This window comes from Papio anubis, chromosome 4 (genome assembly GCF_008728515.1).
Source record: "Papio anubis isolate 15944 chromosome 4, Panubis1.0, whole genome shotgun sequence".
Classification (NCBI taxonomy): Eukaryota; Metazoa; Chordata; class Mammalia; order Primates; family Cercopithecidae; genus Papio; species Papio anubis.
Genome location: NC_044979.1, coordinates 84,056,271 through 84,074,136, shown reverse-complemented (window position 1 = coordinate 84,074,136; position 17,866 = coordinate 84,056,271). Strand labels below are relative to the sequence as shown.

The following is a 17,866-nucleotide window of genomic DNA, read 5'->3' as shown; positions in this document are numbered from 1 at the left end:
CGCTAACAACTTAAGTTTTCATTTGAAGGTGTATTATAAGGAAGTCACAGGAAGTTTTCCCACCATTTTTCCCACTCCATGTTGGAAATTATGCCTTGACTTTGAGTGGTATTGAATATGGTGGCGATTGGTGGGTCATATGTGAAGGCTGAATGAACTTTCTCAGTTGGTGGTTGGTCTACCTGGTCTGGAATTATTTATGCTGTTAATTTAAAACTTGTGTCTTGTCTGCATCTCTTAAGCATATTGCTCTCTCCCATTTACCTAAACTTTACTAGGAATATCACACGAAAACAACTCTAAGAATACATTTTATTGTTTTTAAATGTCCATTAATACCCGTGATGCTGAGAGTGAACCGGCACGATAAGCATCAAACTCTGTGGTATTTTTGAAAATCATATTTCTCTCCCTAGAGACCTCCACAACATTGTCTTAAAGTTGTGGCGAGTATTTTATTGTCTAGGTGCATCCTGGTGAGTTTCTAGAAAATAATCATTTATGAATGAATAAGGATTCAGAAATTATTGTTTAAGGAGATACTAATACTTTATTTTCACATCCCCTCCAGGTTTGCATGTTGTTCGGCTGCTATGCCTATTAAAAGTTCACTGATGTCCATAGTTAGGTTTTTGAATGAAATATTCTTTAGAAAATGCTTTCATTTCTTATTGCCTCCCCCTCCAGGCCCCCCAACCCCTTTTCAATTCACTACTGCTCAGAAGATTTACATTAAAATGAGGTTTATCTTTGGAAAATTAAGATGTACCTGCCACTGTGATTATCTGCTGGGATATATGATATTGTCCCTGTTACATCACATCTCTCTACTCTTAAAAAAGCATACTGATGCATGTCATTAAAGTACTTTATGTCTTCACTCAGAATAAACATTACTGAGAGAGAAAATAGCTAGGATCGGTATTTCTAAAAGGAAAAAAAAAAAAAAAACAGCCCTGGAGAAAGGTTATTACTAATAAAGCGAAGAGAGACAGAATGATCTCTTTGAAAAGCATTCTATTTTAGTATATGTGACATAGCAACAACTTGGAATTTTATGGAAATGAAGGCACTCCCTAGCCCTATTAGATAATGTCGTCTTGCGGTTGCCTAGGTTTGCATGGCAGCTGCAGTTTCTGCTCAGACTAATAAAAAGTGGAAATTAATGAGAGAGTGACTTTAGCTGGGGTAGCAAAAGCAAGCTACACTATTCTGTATACTGCTTTGGCTAGCCTGGGGTGGTGATGAGGTAGGGATATACATACATTAAGGAGAGAGGATTTTTTAAAAACTCTATTGAAGAACTCTTAGATACATTGCTCCTCCAAAGCCACATAATAAAAAGCTCTGAGATTTTTTACTAAACAACAGAGTAGACATTCTGCTTTAGAGATTTTTGTTTGCGGACTCATATACATGGTGACCTTTTCCACTTCCTTCTTATTTTTAGCATCCAATTACTGTTCTCTAAATGAATGCTTAATTCATCAGTTTAGTATTGCCCACAGTTTTATTCTGCTGCTGCTTTAGGCAATAAAAAGTATTTGCAGTCGGTTTATTAATTTGTATACTGTTTCCTCTGCTACACACATTGTCACTTGTTCACTCTTTCACATAGTATTGAGCAGGGTATCTTTTTTCCTTTGGCTTATCATAACCTCAGTAAAACACCTTTACAAGGAGATCACTAAGCTGCTCTTTATCCATAGTTTTTGTCTGAAAAATCAAGAAGGATAAAACAGACAGTATATCTCAGAATGAATAACATGCCTTATTTTGGTGAACTGTAACTTGTTCATTCCTGTTGTGAAAACATTTCCTTATTTCCATTTAAATTTGTATCCAAAACAATAGTGACAAATAATTCCATTGTGGTGCTTCAGTAGGATCACTGCACGCCTGGTTTAAAATGCAAACCAGGCCAGGCGCAGTGGCTCACGCCTGTATTGGGAGCCAAGGTGGGTGGATCACCTGAGGTCAGGAGTTCGAGACCAGCCTGGCCAACATGGTGAAACCTCATCTCTACTAAAATTATAAAAATTAGCCGGGCGTGGTGGGGCCCACCTGTAATCTCAGCTGCTCAGAAGGCTGAGGTAGGAGAATTGCTTGAACCCAGGAGGCGGAGGTTGCAGTAAGCCAAGATCGCACCACTGCACTCCCAGTCTGGGTGACAGAGCAAGACTCCATCTCAAAAAAAAAAACAAAAAAAACAAAAACAAAAACAAACCAGGACACGGGAAATCCAGATTACGATAGCTTTTTCTACTTTGCTTATATCCTTGACTTGGACGTTTTTGTGGGTTTGGAAGTAATTAGTTAATTAATTTTTATGAAATATGCTGATAAGTTAATACTCAACACTACAATGTAATTCTGTTTTGGTCGCAGGTGGCCCGACGTTGGGGCATTCAGAAAAACAGGCCAGCTATGAACTATGATAAACTTAGCCGTTCACTCCGCTATTACTATGAGAAAGGAATTATGCAAAAGGTGAGCAGCTAATACAGCATTAAAATTCATTGAAATGTTGCACATTAATCTGCACTTCATACTTTAAACGCCACATATCATTGCATTGCTGAAGCAAGGTTTTCACTCATTTTAACAAATGCTTAGCTCTTGGTTTTGGTATTACAAGCCTTTCTATGTATAAATGCATAGACATTGTAGACAAATGTGTAGCGATGTTATATACAAAATAATAGGCTTTCTGGAAGGTCCTACTTTGCTGCACATGGTTAAAAAAGGTTGTTTTAGTATTAATATCACATCTATCTTCAGAAGTTTTTATTGTGCGTTGTCCACAATTATATAATTTTGAAATGCTTTTGTTTGTAGCAATAAAGAGTCTTAGAATAAATTTGTACTTTTTTCTTGTTTTGATTCTTAAAACAGACATTTCTTTTTCTCATTTGTAAAAACATTTTTTTCCTTGCCTCAAATCTTGCTTAGTTTTATCATCTGATAGTTTGACATCCTAAACCATTCATTAAAAAGTGAATATTTGATCTTATTTGGTTGGTGGAGGTTCAATATATTTTATTTCAAATGAGCTTCCCACAATATTTGAAAGTAGTTTTTTGTTTGTTTGTTTGTTTGTTTTGAGACAGATTCTAGCTCTGTTGTCTAGGTTGGAGTGCAGTGGCGTAATCTTGGTTCACTGCAACCTCTGTCTGCCAGGTTCAAGCAATTCTCCTGCCTCAGCCTCCTGAGTTGCTGGGACTACAGACGCGCACCACCACGCCCAGCTCATTTTTTTCTTTTTAGTAGAGATGGCGTTTCGCCATATTGGCCAGGCTGGTCTTGAACTCCTGACCTCAGGTGATCTGCCTGCCTTGGCCTCCAAGGGGCTAGGATTACAAGCATGAGCCAATGCACGTGGCCAAAAGTAACTTTTTAAAAAAGAGTAGAGATAAAACAAGTGAATTACACTCAAAATATAAAATTTTTGAAGAAAGGAATAAATAAATGAATGAAGATAAAACATGGATATTTGTTTTTATTACACCCTTTAGCTTTGCATGTATACAGAAATCTAATTGCTTTGACTATGAACCAAGTTTATGATTTACCTATTGTGAATGTTACAGTTTTATTTTGTATTGTTTGTTTATTTTAGGGTTTGTAAACATAGTTACATGTTATAGATTGTGGCATATTTTTATGTCACCATAGTTATACCGAGAAAAACTAGACCAGTTGCTACATGAAACTTATTAGAGCAGCGAAAAATAGCACTGTTGACTTTCCTCGAACATTGTCTATTAACAAGAGGCTTATTACCTTAATGCTGTAGAATTTGCTGGCTCAGATGTTAGAACTTCCATGATCCTTAAAAGAAAAGGCTGACTTCCAGTTTTAGTTGCTTCCTGTTTTCTGAATCATGCATTCAAAATGTGTAACTGTTCACTACCTGCTCCTCTTGTCTTTCTCATGGCAACCTTGGGGTCATTTCTAATTCCTCCCTTTCTCTCAACTACTTTTTTGTAGTCAGATCCTTCAAATACTTTCCATTCCTTTTTTTTCACCACCATCCTCCTAATGCAGGGGCACATCACCTGGGCTGTCACAGATGGTGCTCAGCAGTGTCCCTGGGCAGTATTGCACAGTAGTAACAGATAAGGCCGTCAGGAATTAGGTTTGAATGCTAGCCTCTCACCAGATTACATTCTTGAACAGATTATTTTCCTAGTAAATGGTGATATTCTTACCTCATTAAAGTTGCTGTGATTACTAAATGAAATAATGTACTTGAGATACTTTACATTGTAACTGGCACAGTAAGAGTCTCCAATAAAGGGTAGCTTCAGTGCATCTCATCTCCTGAAGTCAGTGTAAGCCAAAGCATATTTGGTGTATCTCTCTTGACCATCAAGTCTCTTATTAAAGGGAGCATTTGCAGAGAACTAAAAATTATTATGAGACCCCTAATTACACTTCAGCTTTTACATACAGTGGTAGACAGGGTATGTCTAGGCTGTCATGCCTGGTCTTAAATATTCTCAAATGTGTTCAGACTTGTTACTAGTATCACCACTTCCATATTCCTCTTTATTCATCCTTGTACCCCATATCACATTTATGTGTGTTTTCTTTTAATAAATTAATAAAGCAAAATGCTATCAAATAATGGTGGCATAGATACTGAATGATGGAATAAAGTGTTGTTGCTCCTCACGTTTTTCCCCATTAGGCTGTAACTGTCAGAGGAAACTATTTACAACTCATTAATCAGCAAATATAGGAAAGTGCAATGTGATAGACCTTTTGGAGTGTCACTGTATAATGTAAGAAAGGGCAAGCTGTTGGCCGGGCACGGTGGCTCACGCCTATAATCCCAGCACTCTGAGAGGCTGAGGTAGGCAGATCACAAGGTCAAGAGATCGAGACCATCCTGGCTAACACGGTGAAACCCCGTCTCTACCAAAAAATACAAAAAATTAGCCGAGCGTGGTGGTGGGTGCCTGTAGTCCCATACTTGGAAGGCTGAGGCAGGAGAATGGCATGAATCTGGGAGGCGGAGCTTGCAGTGAGCCAAGATCATGCCACTGCATTCCAGCGTGGACAACAGAGCGAAGACTTTGTTTCAAAAAAAAGAAAAAGGAAGGAAGGAAGGAGGGAGGGAGGGAGGGAGGGAAGAAGGGAGGGAGGGAGGAAGGGAGGGAGGGAAGGAAGGAAGGAAGGAAGGAAAGGGCAAGCTGTTTAATGGACATGCAATAGTTCAAGTCTACGGAACTTGTAACTAGCATAACAATCAAGGCCCCTTACAATTTTTATGACTATATTTACCCTTCTCATTCGCATTCTTCTTACTGTTTCTTGCCACACACCGACTCCCCCAATGTATCACTCACGTTCTTTATTTTTAAAATTACATTTATTTACTTATTTAGAGAAGGAATCTCACTATGTTGCCCAGGCTGGCCCTGAACTCCTGGGCTCCAGCAATCCTCTTGCCTCAGCCTCCTGAGTAGCTGGAACTACAGGTTTTCTTCACTGCACCCAGCTAATCACATTCTCACATGTGTACCATTCTAATGTTCAAGTAAATTCTAGTAGAGTCATTCAGAGGAAAACTATGCTGTTCTTTTTTAAATAGCAAAAACTATGATGTTGAATTATGTATTTTAACAAGTAGGAGAAAATATTTATATGGCCATATTTGTTCGTTAACTTAAAACTATCTGGGCATATGTGGTGTATGTGACATAAAAAATTAGAAGATTAGAGAAAAAAATAACTTACATCTAAACATGTTAAAAAAAATTGACAACTGGTAATTAATTTTAGTAATTACGGAAGAAGTAAGAAACAATGGAATAGTGTATATTTACCTTACAGACAATGCCTATGTGTACTTCTATTTCAAAATTTGGAAATGCCTAGAACAATATATACCAATATGTTAATGGTGATTATATTCTGGATGATATAATTATAGACCCTTTGTTTTAACTTAATTGTTAATTTCTAATTTATCCTTCAGTATCCGCATATTACTTCTGAAATTTTATGAGATAAAACATAATTTAAATATCCAGCCATTGAAAGCACAGCTCTAAAGCTATCTCCTTGTTTACTTTTGATTTATCTCCCTGGAAAAATTTCTGTTTTTTCTGTCTGTCTCAGTGTTGCAGTTTGGCTATACTTAATGTACAGCATTTTCCATGTTAGTATAGTATTACTAATAATGGAAGACATCATTTCCCTTGGTTGGTTATCATCCCTTGTTCTAGACTCAGTAGCATTTAACATAGTCCAGCAAATGAAGTAGTAGCCCTAAAAATGTTTATTCAAAAGGAATACAGAAGGAAGCAGTGAGGAAAGGCAGAGTCTTTAAGAGATTGTATAAGCTTGATTGCATGTTACACATTTTAATTCATTTATTACATAATTTCTAAGTATAGCCAATAGCAACCCATCAAAGGAAGTCCAGTACTTAAAGCAAATGTCTCTTCCTCCACAGCCCCAAACAAAACAAAGCATGTTATAAAACACTCAGAGGTATGCAGGCCATTTATTTTATTTTATTTTTTCTCCATATACTTTGAACAAATAAAAAATAAAGGAAAACTAGGATTTATTATCTCAGCTTTGTTCCTGATAGTGCCTATTTTTATGTTTATGGTCATTTCATCACTTCACCTTTAAGATCTTAATTTTCTTTGTATGAAGGACTAAAGTAAATAAATGTATGCCAGACTCCTCTGTTTATGCCACAGTGCTCTGTGCTGGAGACTTCCATCCCAACCTCGCAACGGGCTTTCTAAGGCGCCATTCCTGTCTTTATTTCACAGAAAAAGCCCCTGAGAGGTAGTCTAAGAAACAGGTCCAAATTCATAAAAACTACTAACTGTTCTTTCTTTCAAACCTAGGAACATTCAGATTGTTTGAATTCTCTAAAGTGGTTCCTCTTACTTAAATTTAGGGCAAAAGAAAAAAAAAAGTTCTACATTTGAATTCAGAGCAGCAGTGTTCATTGGCAACTGTTCCTTTTCCCCCAAAGATACAGCGATACTTTATAACCCAGGAACACACTGTTGCCCCACATCAAAAATCAACTAGCAAATGCCTTTGTTGATGTACAGGGACATGGAGGTATCGTGTCACCTTCAGCTTTCTAAAATGTCATACTTCTACACACCCATACAAAGTGACTATCAAAGTTAATACAAAGAACTGTATTCATCCACCCACCCGCCCTGGGTTTTGAGAGCATCTCAGCATTGTCTATTAACAAGAGGCGTATTCATCTCACTCAGTTGTTTATAATTTTCTAGGAAAGCATTACTCTTCAGAATTTAAGTTTGGGGTATGTCATACCCTATAAATTATGCTACTTCTTTATTCCAGGCAGTTGTCACATTTCTTTTTCTCATTTCCTCCCTAGGCATTGTGTATTTTAAATTCCTTTCACTTTTTTACACCTCTTACTTCAATTTGACACTTTACACACATCCTTAACTCTGTCTAATGCATCTTGCCTTCATTTTTAAAAGTGATGTACCCAGGATACTGTCCTTTTGATCCATCTTTCATTTAAATGGGGCTATGTATCCTTCCTTCCTTTTCTTTCTTTCTTTTTCTTTTCTTTTTTTTTCCTTTGTGAAAACACATAGTGCCCAAAAGAAAAAAAGTAAAGAATCAGTTTACTCTGTGAATCAGTGAATTACTACTCTAGTCTTACTGGGAATAAAGCACATTTTTCTTTCAAATTTTGAATCTAGTTTCTATACCATTTCAGATATGTAATATTAAAAGGGAGATTATACCTTGAAAGTACAGATTTGTAGATACTCTCTTTCAAAATGCAGAAAAAAACTTTCAATATGAAATGCCTGCATAAAATAATAACTTTTTTCAAAGCAACAATGTAAGTTTACCTCTGTATTATAACAAGCAAATTCCTGTGCTTCCTAGCTATATCTGGAATTAACTATTATGATTCAAGGTCAACATTTTGCATTTCCCTTGACTGAACTGTAGTTTATTCCACAAAGTAGAGACTTGTTTTTTTCTTTTGTATGTGTATTTGCTATTAGTTGTTTGCTTTTTGGGGCCAGAGTTACCCATCCTTTCTGGTATATTAAACCACGTTTTTGTTTTTTTCCTTCCCTGTCCTTCCCCATCTGGCGATGGTGAGGATGGGTTTTTCTCTTCCATGTTATCATCAGGTGGCTGGAGAGAGATATGTCTACAAATTTGTGTGTGACCCAGAAGCCCTTTTCTCCATGGCCTTTCCAGATAACCAGCGCCCACTGCTGAAGACAGACATGGAACGTCACATCAACGAGGAGGACACAGTGCCTCTCTCTCACTTTGATGAGAGCATGGCCTACATGCCGGAAGGGGGCTGCTGCAACCCCCATCCCTACAACGAAGGCTACGTGTATTAACACAAGTGACAGTCAAGCAGGGCGTTTTTGCGCTTTTCCTTTTTTCTGCAAGATACAGAGAATCGCGGAATCTTTGTTTTATTTCTGTTGTTTGTATTTTATTTTTTAATAATAATACACAAAAAGGGGCTTCTCCTGTTGCATTATTCTATGGTCTGCCATGGACTGTGCACTTTATTTGAGGGTGGGTGGGAGTAATCTAAACATTTATTCTGTGTAACAGGAAGCTAATGGGTGAATGGGCAGAGGGATTTGGGGATTACTTTTTACTTAGGCTTGGGATGGGGTCCTACAAGTTTTGAGTATGATGAAACTATATCATGTCTATTTGATTTCATAACAACATAAGATAATGTTTATTTTCTCTGGGTGTCTATGATACAGTTAATTTCACGTTGTGTAAATATCCACTTGGAGACTATTTGCCTTGGGCATTTTCCCCTATCATTTATGAGTCTCTGCAGGTGTACAAAAAAACCCCAATCTACTGTAAATGGCAGTTTAATTGTTAGAAATGACTGTTTTTTGCACCTCTTGTAAAAAGGTATTTAGCGATCGCATTTGCTGTTTGTTGTTTTGTTTTGCTTTATATATGACTTGCAGAGGATAACCATAAAATGGGTAATTCTCTCTGAAGTTGAATAATCACCATGACTGTAAATGAGGGGCACAATTTTGGACTCTGGCTCCAAACTGAGTCATAGGCCAGTAGCATTATGTGTATCTGGTGCCACCTTGCTGTTTAGATACAAATCATACTGTCTTTTAAATATTTTGAAGCCCATTTCAGTTAAATAATGACATGTCATGGTCCTTTGGAACCTTCATTTAAATGTTAAATCTGGAATCAAAATGAAGCAAAAAATATCTGTCTCCTTTTCACTTTCTTCAGTACATAAATACATTATTTAATCGATAAGAATTAACTGTACTAAATCACATATTATGCTGTTCTAGTTACAGCAAGCACTCTTTAAGAAAAATATCCAATACACTAAATAGGTACTATAGTAATTTTTAGACATGGTACCCATTGATATGCATTTAAACCTTTTACTGCTGTGTTATGTTGATAACATATATAAATATTAGATAATGCTAATGCTTCTGCTGCTGTCTTTTCTGTAATATTCTCTTTCATGCTGAATTTACTATGACCATTTATAAGCAGTGCAGTTAACTACAGATAGCATTTCAGGACAAAATAGATGACTCAAACCATTTATTGCTTAAAAAATAGCTTACGCCATGCTATGCTATAAGCAGCTTTTATGCACATTGACAAATGAAGAGTAAGCTTCAGCTTGCTAAGGGAAACTGTGGAACCTTTTGTAACTTTTGGTGATATGGAAAATTATTTACAAACTGTCAAAGAATATGAGGAAGTTGCTGTATGACATAGTGCTGGCACTGATAGTATCCATCATCTCTTTTTGGACACTTCTGTAAATGTGATTGGATTGTTTGAAAGAAGATTTAAAGATTTAAAGTTTCAAAGTTTTTTGTTTTGTTTTTGTTTTGCATTTGGAGAAAATATTGAAAGCAGGGTATGTTGTTTCATTCACTTTGAAAGAAACATGAGTCAATGGGGATATAGGATCTCTGAAGAGCTTTCTAAAATATTCAAGCAAGGGACATGAATTTTGTTCCGTCTATCAATAATATCCCAGAAGAACAACTTTTTTAAAGAGTCTATAGCAAAATGCAAAAAAAAAAAAAAAGTTCTAAACACAAAGTCAAAATAAACCTATTATAAAAGCATTTCATGATGAGCATGGAAAAGATTGTTTAAAGATGATCCCCCCAGCTCTCCATTTTCCAAAACTACACAGATCACAGCTCATTTCTCTAAATGGAGCAGTTATCGAGAAACCCAAACACCAAAATTGCTACTCTTCACATTTAATCCTACAAAAAAATACTCCAATTTCAAAATACGTATGTAACCTGCGATTTCAGTGATTGTTGTTCATATACATCATGTTTTATTTTGGCCCATTATGGGCCTAAAAAAGAAAACTATGCCTTAAAAATCAGAACCTTTTCCCCCCACTATGCTTATGTGGCCATCTACAGCACTTAGAATAAAAACAGATGTTAAAATATTCAGCGAAAGTTTTATTGGAAAGAGAATTGAGATATATAATTGAGATTTGGTGAAATTGAAGGAGAAAATATAAGTGAGTCTTTAAAATATATTCTGAATGAAAACTGTATTGAGGATTCATTTTTGTTCTTTTGTTTTTTTCCTTTTCCCTTTTCTCCTTTTTCTTCTTTTTAATAGTCTAGTTTTAGTCAGTCAGTGAGGAAGAATTGGGCCATGCGTTATCACAAGAGATCAATGGCAGAAATGGTATTAATTATATAATATTTAAGGACAAACTATATGTTTTGCTATTTAAGGTAGTGACTCACTGAACTAAATACATAATTGACCAACATTAAGTGTATTTCCAATACAGAAGGGTTGAAAATATTACATTATAAACTCTTTTGGAAAATGTATCTAAAATTTTTTAAGTTCTGTTTTTATTCCACTTTTTGGTTGTGTTTTTATGTTTTTATTTTCAGGTAGATTAATAAATCTGGCAGCTGATTTCTGCAAGATTCTTGTGTTTTGAATTTCTCTTTGAATTGGCTACTCAAACATAGAAATCATTCATTAATGATGTAATGTCTTCTCTCAGCTTTTATCTTCACTGCTGTTTGCTGTCTCTTGATGATGACCTGCTGATACCCAATAGATTAATTGCAACGAACACTTTTATATCTCAAATCACTAAGGAAAAATAATTTTTCTTAAGTCCATGAAAAGTGTTTCAAAATAAAAATCTACAAGGCTGACAGTGCAGAACATTTTTCTCAAATCACAGAAGGATCTTGGAGGTTTAGTTTCCTGTAGATGCTGTAACCAATCACCAAAACTTCAGTAATTTACACAAATTTATCTTATAGTTCTGGAGGCAGAAGTTCAAAAGAAGCCTTAAGAGACTAAAACCAAGATGTCCTTGGGTCTGGTTCCTTCCGGAGGCTCCAGGGGAGATTCTTCCAGCTTTCACTTCTACAGTCTGCTGGCATTCCTTGGCTCCTGGCTACATCACTTCAATCTCTGCTTCCATGGTCACATACTCTTCTGCTGCACTCAAATTTCCTTCCTGCCTCTTATAAGGACGCTTGTGATTACATTTAGGGGATGCTCAGATAACCCAGGACAATCTCCCCATCTCAAGATCCTTAACTTAATGATGTGTGCCAAGTCTCTTTGGCTAGATAATTATTCATAGGTCCCAGGGATTAGGACACGGATATAAGGGGTGGGGGCAGGGCTGTTATTCAGAACACCACATGGAGGAAGACTGTGTAGCAAAGATTCTAATTGATTTACTCAGGAACAATAGAGTTCTGCTGAGGGAGCTAGGATTTGAAAGTACTAGAGTTCATTTTTATTTACCACTGGGATATTTTCCCCTTATTCTGCATAAATAATTTTGAAAGTTTGCTATATTAAAGTTCATCTATTCCACTAAACTGTCTGGTAATCACATCAAGCCTTTAGAGTATTCAAATCCTTCCCCAGCCCCCAGGAAAATACTATGTCATGAGAGAGAAAAACAGAAGGTATGATAATAACAGTAATAACAGTGAAATCGGTGGTCTAATCCAGATTTTATTTTTTAATACATTTCTTTTGGTGGTGTTAATATGAGTTACTACGTGATCTTATCATTTGCTAGTTGATTATTACTTACTAGGTAAGAACAATGTGTAAAATATGTCCATTACTCAAAAGAACAATTGTAAAAATGAGTCAACTTGTCTTTATATAACCAGGAAAGAAATATATTGCCAGAAGTTACAGAATTTTGCCAGATCATAGGGATTTCTAAAATGAGCCACTTTGTCTATCATGCAACCTTTTCAGAGCTTATAATGAGAAAACATTACAGAGGAGAAGGTCATTTGGATGTTTATTACTTGGAGTCTTAGAAAACAAAAATTAAAATTTAAAAATAAGAAGTGAGTAAGCTGTTTTCCAGTTGCTTTTTGGTATGGAGAAGAGAGGAAATAGAGTTACAAAAAAATACAAATTGGGTAAAAGTGATGGTGGAAAAAATATAAAAAAGGCAAATGTACGTATTAAGCAATTCTACTGAGAATTGCAAAAAGCAACTTTCAAAAAGATGGTAATAGTTGGACATGATAGTAGAAAATTTCACTCAGTTTATTCAGAGCTCAACTAGTACTTTTAGGACTTCTTTTTTTAATACATGAGACTCACTTTGACATACTTAAAAAAAATAAACAGTTTGTGGAAAGTATAGTTTAAGACGAGAATTTGATTAGACTAGTGGATATCTTTACAGAAATGTTAATGATTTTAGAATTTTCAATTAAAAGTGTATATACCGTAGCTATTGTTTATGGATTCATATGTAAGGTAGGGCCTTTTTTGCATATAGACTCCAATATTCTTATTTACTTTCATTCTAAAATTATATTTATGCTTCTATGGGGACGAACATTTTTAATTCATTTGGTTGTATTAAAATCATACTTATGGTTTGAGAAAACATGCTATGAAAATCGTGATTACAGCAAATTAAATATGCTCAAAATTTAAATCTAAAATAAAAGCCCAGAAACTGAAAATATTGGACTGTCGTGATCACTCTGAAAGGTAGCACATCTAAAACTGATAAATGTCATCTAAATTTATGACTGCCTCCTAATCATCTTGTCATTTTTAATAGTTTATGACCACGGCACTCAAGTAATGTCTTTGTACTACTTTTCCATATATTATTCTCTTTTTAGATAATTTAGGTACCAGGACACCTGATAAATCCTTTTTCAGTTCTATGTTCTAATATCTTTAAATACCTTGTTTCACATAAATCCTTCAATAAATATATCATGGAGAAATTTGGGGAAGGGAACTAACTAAATTATTTCAGTGACTCCCACATGCCAGGCAGCACAGATATGTGACTTATGTTACTGCCTCCAAATTGCTTGGTTTTGTCTGATGAGAAACTGAAGCCAATGGCAAAACCAGATTGTCTTTGTGTCAAGATGTCGTGGTCACAGGCAAATCATGAACTCTACCTTTTTTGTGGAACTTGGACCTAGCTGCTTTTCTGATTTAATTTCTAATGACAAACATATCTATAATAATAACACATTCTGCTGAAACATGGTGTTAATTTTTTTTTATCATTTTTGAATAGTCCTTGTAGAAAAATCTAAAAAGAAATCAAGCACTATGTAAACAACAACAACAATAAACTGAGTTTTTTTTAAGTGTCTTTAGGCATTTAGAAACCAAACTGATTGAAGTACCTCTTTGTTTCTTTCTATTGGAGATTGGTACAGCTTAATGAAGAAACAGAAATACTAATCAAACTCTTCAGAAAGTTATATACACTATCTCCATGATTTACATAATTAGACAGGACTTCCGAAAGTAATAGAATTTTCAGAAAACTTTTAAAGCATGGAAGATTCAAGTCAAATGATTCAGAAAAAGCCAAAAAATGGTTTTTAAAATAGAAAGCAAGACTAGAGGCAGGGCACGGTGGCTCACCCCTGTAATCCCAGCACTTTGGGAGGCCGAGGCAGGCAGATCACGAGGTCAGGAGATCGAGACCTTCTTGGCTAACACGCTGAAATCCCATCTCTACTAAAAATACAAAAAATTAGCCGGGCGTGGTGGTGGGCACCTGTAGTCCCAGCTACTCAGGAGGCAGAGGCAGGAGAATGGTGTGAACCTGGGAGGAGGAGCTTGCAGTGAGCTGAGATGGTGCCACTGCACTCTCCAGCCTGGGCGACAGGGTGAGACTCTGTCTCAAAAAAAAAAAAAAAAAAAAAAAAAAAAAAGAAAGAAAGAAAGACTAGAAACATAAATTATTGTATGAAAGAATATTAATTGTTTTAAATGATATATTTCTGCAAAGGGGACTATGGCATTCTTGTACACATTTAGGTAACATTAAAATTATTTGTCTTATAGAAAGTTTAATGTGGGAATTTAATTGGCAAGGTTGGTGGGAAGAAAAAAATTAAGATTACACACGTGACATTACTTTTTTTATTTTTATTTTTCTGTGAGACAGGATCTCGCTCCATCACCCAGGCTGGAGTTTCATGCGAACACGGCTCACTGCAGCCTTGACCTCCTCCCAGGCTCAAGTGATCCTCCCACCCCAGCCTCCCATGTAGCTGGGACCACAGGTGTGCACCACTATTCCCAGCTAATGTCTGTATTTGTTACAGAGGTGAGGTCTCACAATTTTTTTTGGTCATTTTTTGTTTTAGTTTTTGTTTTTTTGTAAAGATGGGGTCTCCCCATGTTCTTATGTTGCCCAGGCTGGTCTTGAACTCCTGGACTCAAGTAATCCTCCTGACGTGGCCTCCCAGAGTGCTGGGATTACAGGTGTGAGCCACCATGCCTGGTCATTACTTTTTAAATTGCAAAATACTACTCTACTTTCAATGACCCCAGAAATATTTTTCTTTATTCTTAAAAATGTTTGCAAACATTACATTCTTTAAACAAATATTTTTATACTTTTAAAAAAATGTGGTAAAATGTATATGAAATACTAATCATTTTAACCGTATTTTAGTATACAATTCAGTGGCATTAATTACATTCACACCATTGTGTAATCATCACCATTATCTATTTCTAAAGTGCTTAGATTTTTTTATTCATAAAGTATTATTAAAAATGGTCAAGGAGACCAGATACAGTGGCTCACGCTTGTAATCCCAGCAATTTGGGAGGCCAAGGCAGATGAATCACCTGATATCAGGAATTAGAGACCACGTTGCCCAAAATGGCAAAACCCTGTCTCTACTAAAATACAAAAATTAGCCTGGTGTGGTGGTTGCTTGTACTCTCAGCTACTCGGGAGGCTGAGGTAGGAGAATAGCATGAACCTGGGAGGCGGAGTTGCAGTGAGCTGAGATTGCACCACTGTACTCCAGCCTGGGTGACAGCAAGACTCCGTCTTAAAAATTTTTTTTTTTAGGGCCGAGCACAGTGGCTCATGCCTGTAATCTCAGCACTTTGGGAAGCTGGGGCAGGTGGATTGCCTGAGGTCATGAGTTCGAGACCAGCCTGGCCAACATGGTGAAACCCCATGTCTACTAAAAATACAAAAAATTAGCTGGGCATGGTGGCGGGCACCTGTAATCTCAGCTACTCGGGAGGCTGAGGCAGGAGTACCACTTGAACCTGAGAGATGGAGGTTGCTGAGAGCCAAGATCACACCATTGTGATCAGCTGAGAGCCAAGATCGCACCAGCCTGAGCAACAAGAGTAAAACTCCATCTCAAAAAAAAAAAGGAAAAAAAAATTAACTAAAAATAAATAAAAATAAAAATGGTCAAAGAACTACTTTTTTGTATATTACAATTAGTAATTTAAATATGCAAATTTATGCTTTCTAATAATTTTAATTAATTGTAATTTATTTACTAATAGGTTGGTCTTGATTTTATACTGTAGTTTAATAGCTTTATTTATTTATTTATTTATTTATTTATTTATTTATTTATTTTTGAGACAGAGTCTTGCTGTGTCATCCAGGCTGGAGTGCAGTGGTGAGATCTCGGCTCACTGCAACCTCCGCCTTCTGGACTCAAGCAATTCTCTGCCTCAGCCTCCCAAGTAGCTGGGATTACAGGCGCCCCCCCCCCACCATGCCCAGCTAATGTTTTAGAAGAGACAGGGTTTCACTATCTTGGCCAGGCTGCTCTTGAACTCCTGACCTCGTGATCCACCCACCTTGGCCTCCCAAAGTGCTAGGATTACAGGTGTCAGCCACCGTGCCTGGCCTGATAGCTTTATTAAGGAAAAAAATGAACATTGTGTATAAATAGTGTTGTGTAAAACACTATTTTACATAGTTCCAATAGCCATTGCAAGAAAAAAAGTTTAAGTAGCATGTTGAATATTTTGAAATCACTCAGTATTTTATATTTATATTTACAAGCAGCCCCTTAAAACAAACCACATCAAACAACAAACTGATATTTTGAATTCATGTTTCTTTAGTTTGAATTAATAGATTCGATTAACGTATCATAAAGACACAAACATATTGCAACTGCAGATTATTATTAAACTCTTTAGGACTATAATAATTTCAGATAACTTTGTTTAGGAAAAAAAATTCCAAAACAGAAACATGCTAGATCTAACAACAGTATTTAACTAAAGTAAAATTAGGCTAATGAGATAAATTGGCCCTCTCTACACTATCCTCTCACCATATTATTGGTTTAAACATTAAGAATTTGCTAAATTAAAACAGAAACTGAATATTTTTCTGTGACTTTTCAGACTCGAATGCCCAGATCTGAGTACATGTGGAGGTCCTAGAACCAATCTCTAGCATATACCAAGGGACACCTGTGATACCAACCCCTAATGAGATGCATTCCAAATGTGTTCATTGTTTCTGACTTGGCTTTATGAAGAGCCTGTTTTTCAGATATAAATAGTAAATATTACAAATGTAACTCATAAAATTGCCATTCAAATTATTTCACATGCTTACCTCTGAAATGTAGTATCAAGAAAATTATGAAATAGAATCAAGTGAAAAAAGACTTCTTCCCCTGCATTTACTGTTCACTTATTTTCATAAGAATTTATGATTCTGTAGAAAGACTGAGGCAGTGTTTCTAAAACCAAAACAAGGAGAAATATGAAAATAAATATTTGGATAATTTAGATCCTAAAGGAGAAAAGCTGCACACTGATTCATTCATTGAATGGGTATTAATTCACTCATATTAGAACATACTCTGGATTATTCATTTCACTTTGTTCTATGTTAGGAAATCCGTTTACTCAATCCTTCAGAATCTCCAAATAGGAATATCTTCCTAATCAGTTTTAAACACCACCATAGCATCAGCGGATTGTGTATTTTCTGGATCCAAATTCATAGGTAGATTCTATGGAAGATATAATAGAGTTATAAAAAAGTGATCCCTGTCCTCAAACTGAGACTAACCCACGTAGATCTAACACACACTTGGATGATATATAATGTCATATCTCATTTAGTGCTCAACAATGTGGTTTAAACCCTATATAAAAGGAGTACAGTAAATAACTAGCTTTAAGATTGCTGATGGCAGTGAAAAGCCTGGATACTTTTACTCAAATTTATGAGAGTTTAAGTTCAATCATACCAGTTACTATCAAATAAAGTAATTAATCACTAAGGTAGGTCTATATGGCATAAAATGCAGTAGGATGTTGAAAATTTAAGTTAAAATCAAGGCAGGGCAGATCACTGACTCATTAACTTGTGAACTGCCTTGATCATGAGCGTCTTGATTAAAAGCATTTATCAACTGCCCACTTGCTGTGCACACGTACATACTAGGAGTCCTCACTGTTTTCTAAAGGGGTCATTGTATTAGTGAGTGTTTGCTGGTTCCAAGCAACA

At 36.0% G+C, this 17,866-nt stretch overlaps 1 protein-coding gene across 1 annotated transcript in view; it reads left to right on the top strand.

The window, feature by feature from the left end:
• Positions 1-11,003, top strand: part of ETV1 (ETS variant transcription factor 1) — a 99,172-nt gene extending 88,169 nt beyond the window's left edge. Inside the window, 2 exon segments of the mRNA XM_031665304.1 lie at positions 2,389-2,490; positions 8,175-11,003. Of these exon segments, the coding sequence (XP_031521164.1) occupies positions 2,389-2,490; positions 8,175-8,396 (324 nt within the window). The 3' untranslated portion in view covers positions 8,397-11,003.
• The last annotated feature ends 6,863 nt before the right edge of the window (positions 11,004-17,866 follow it).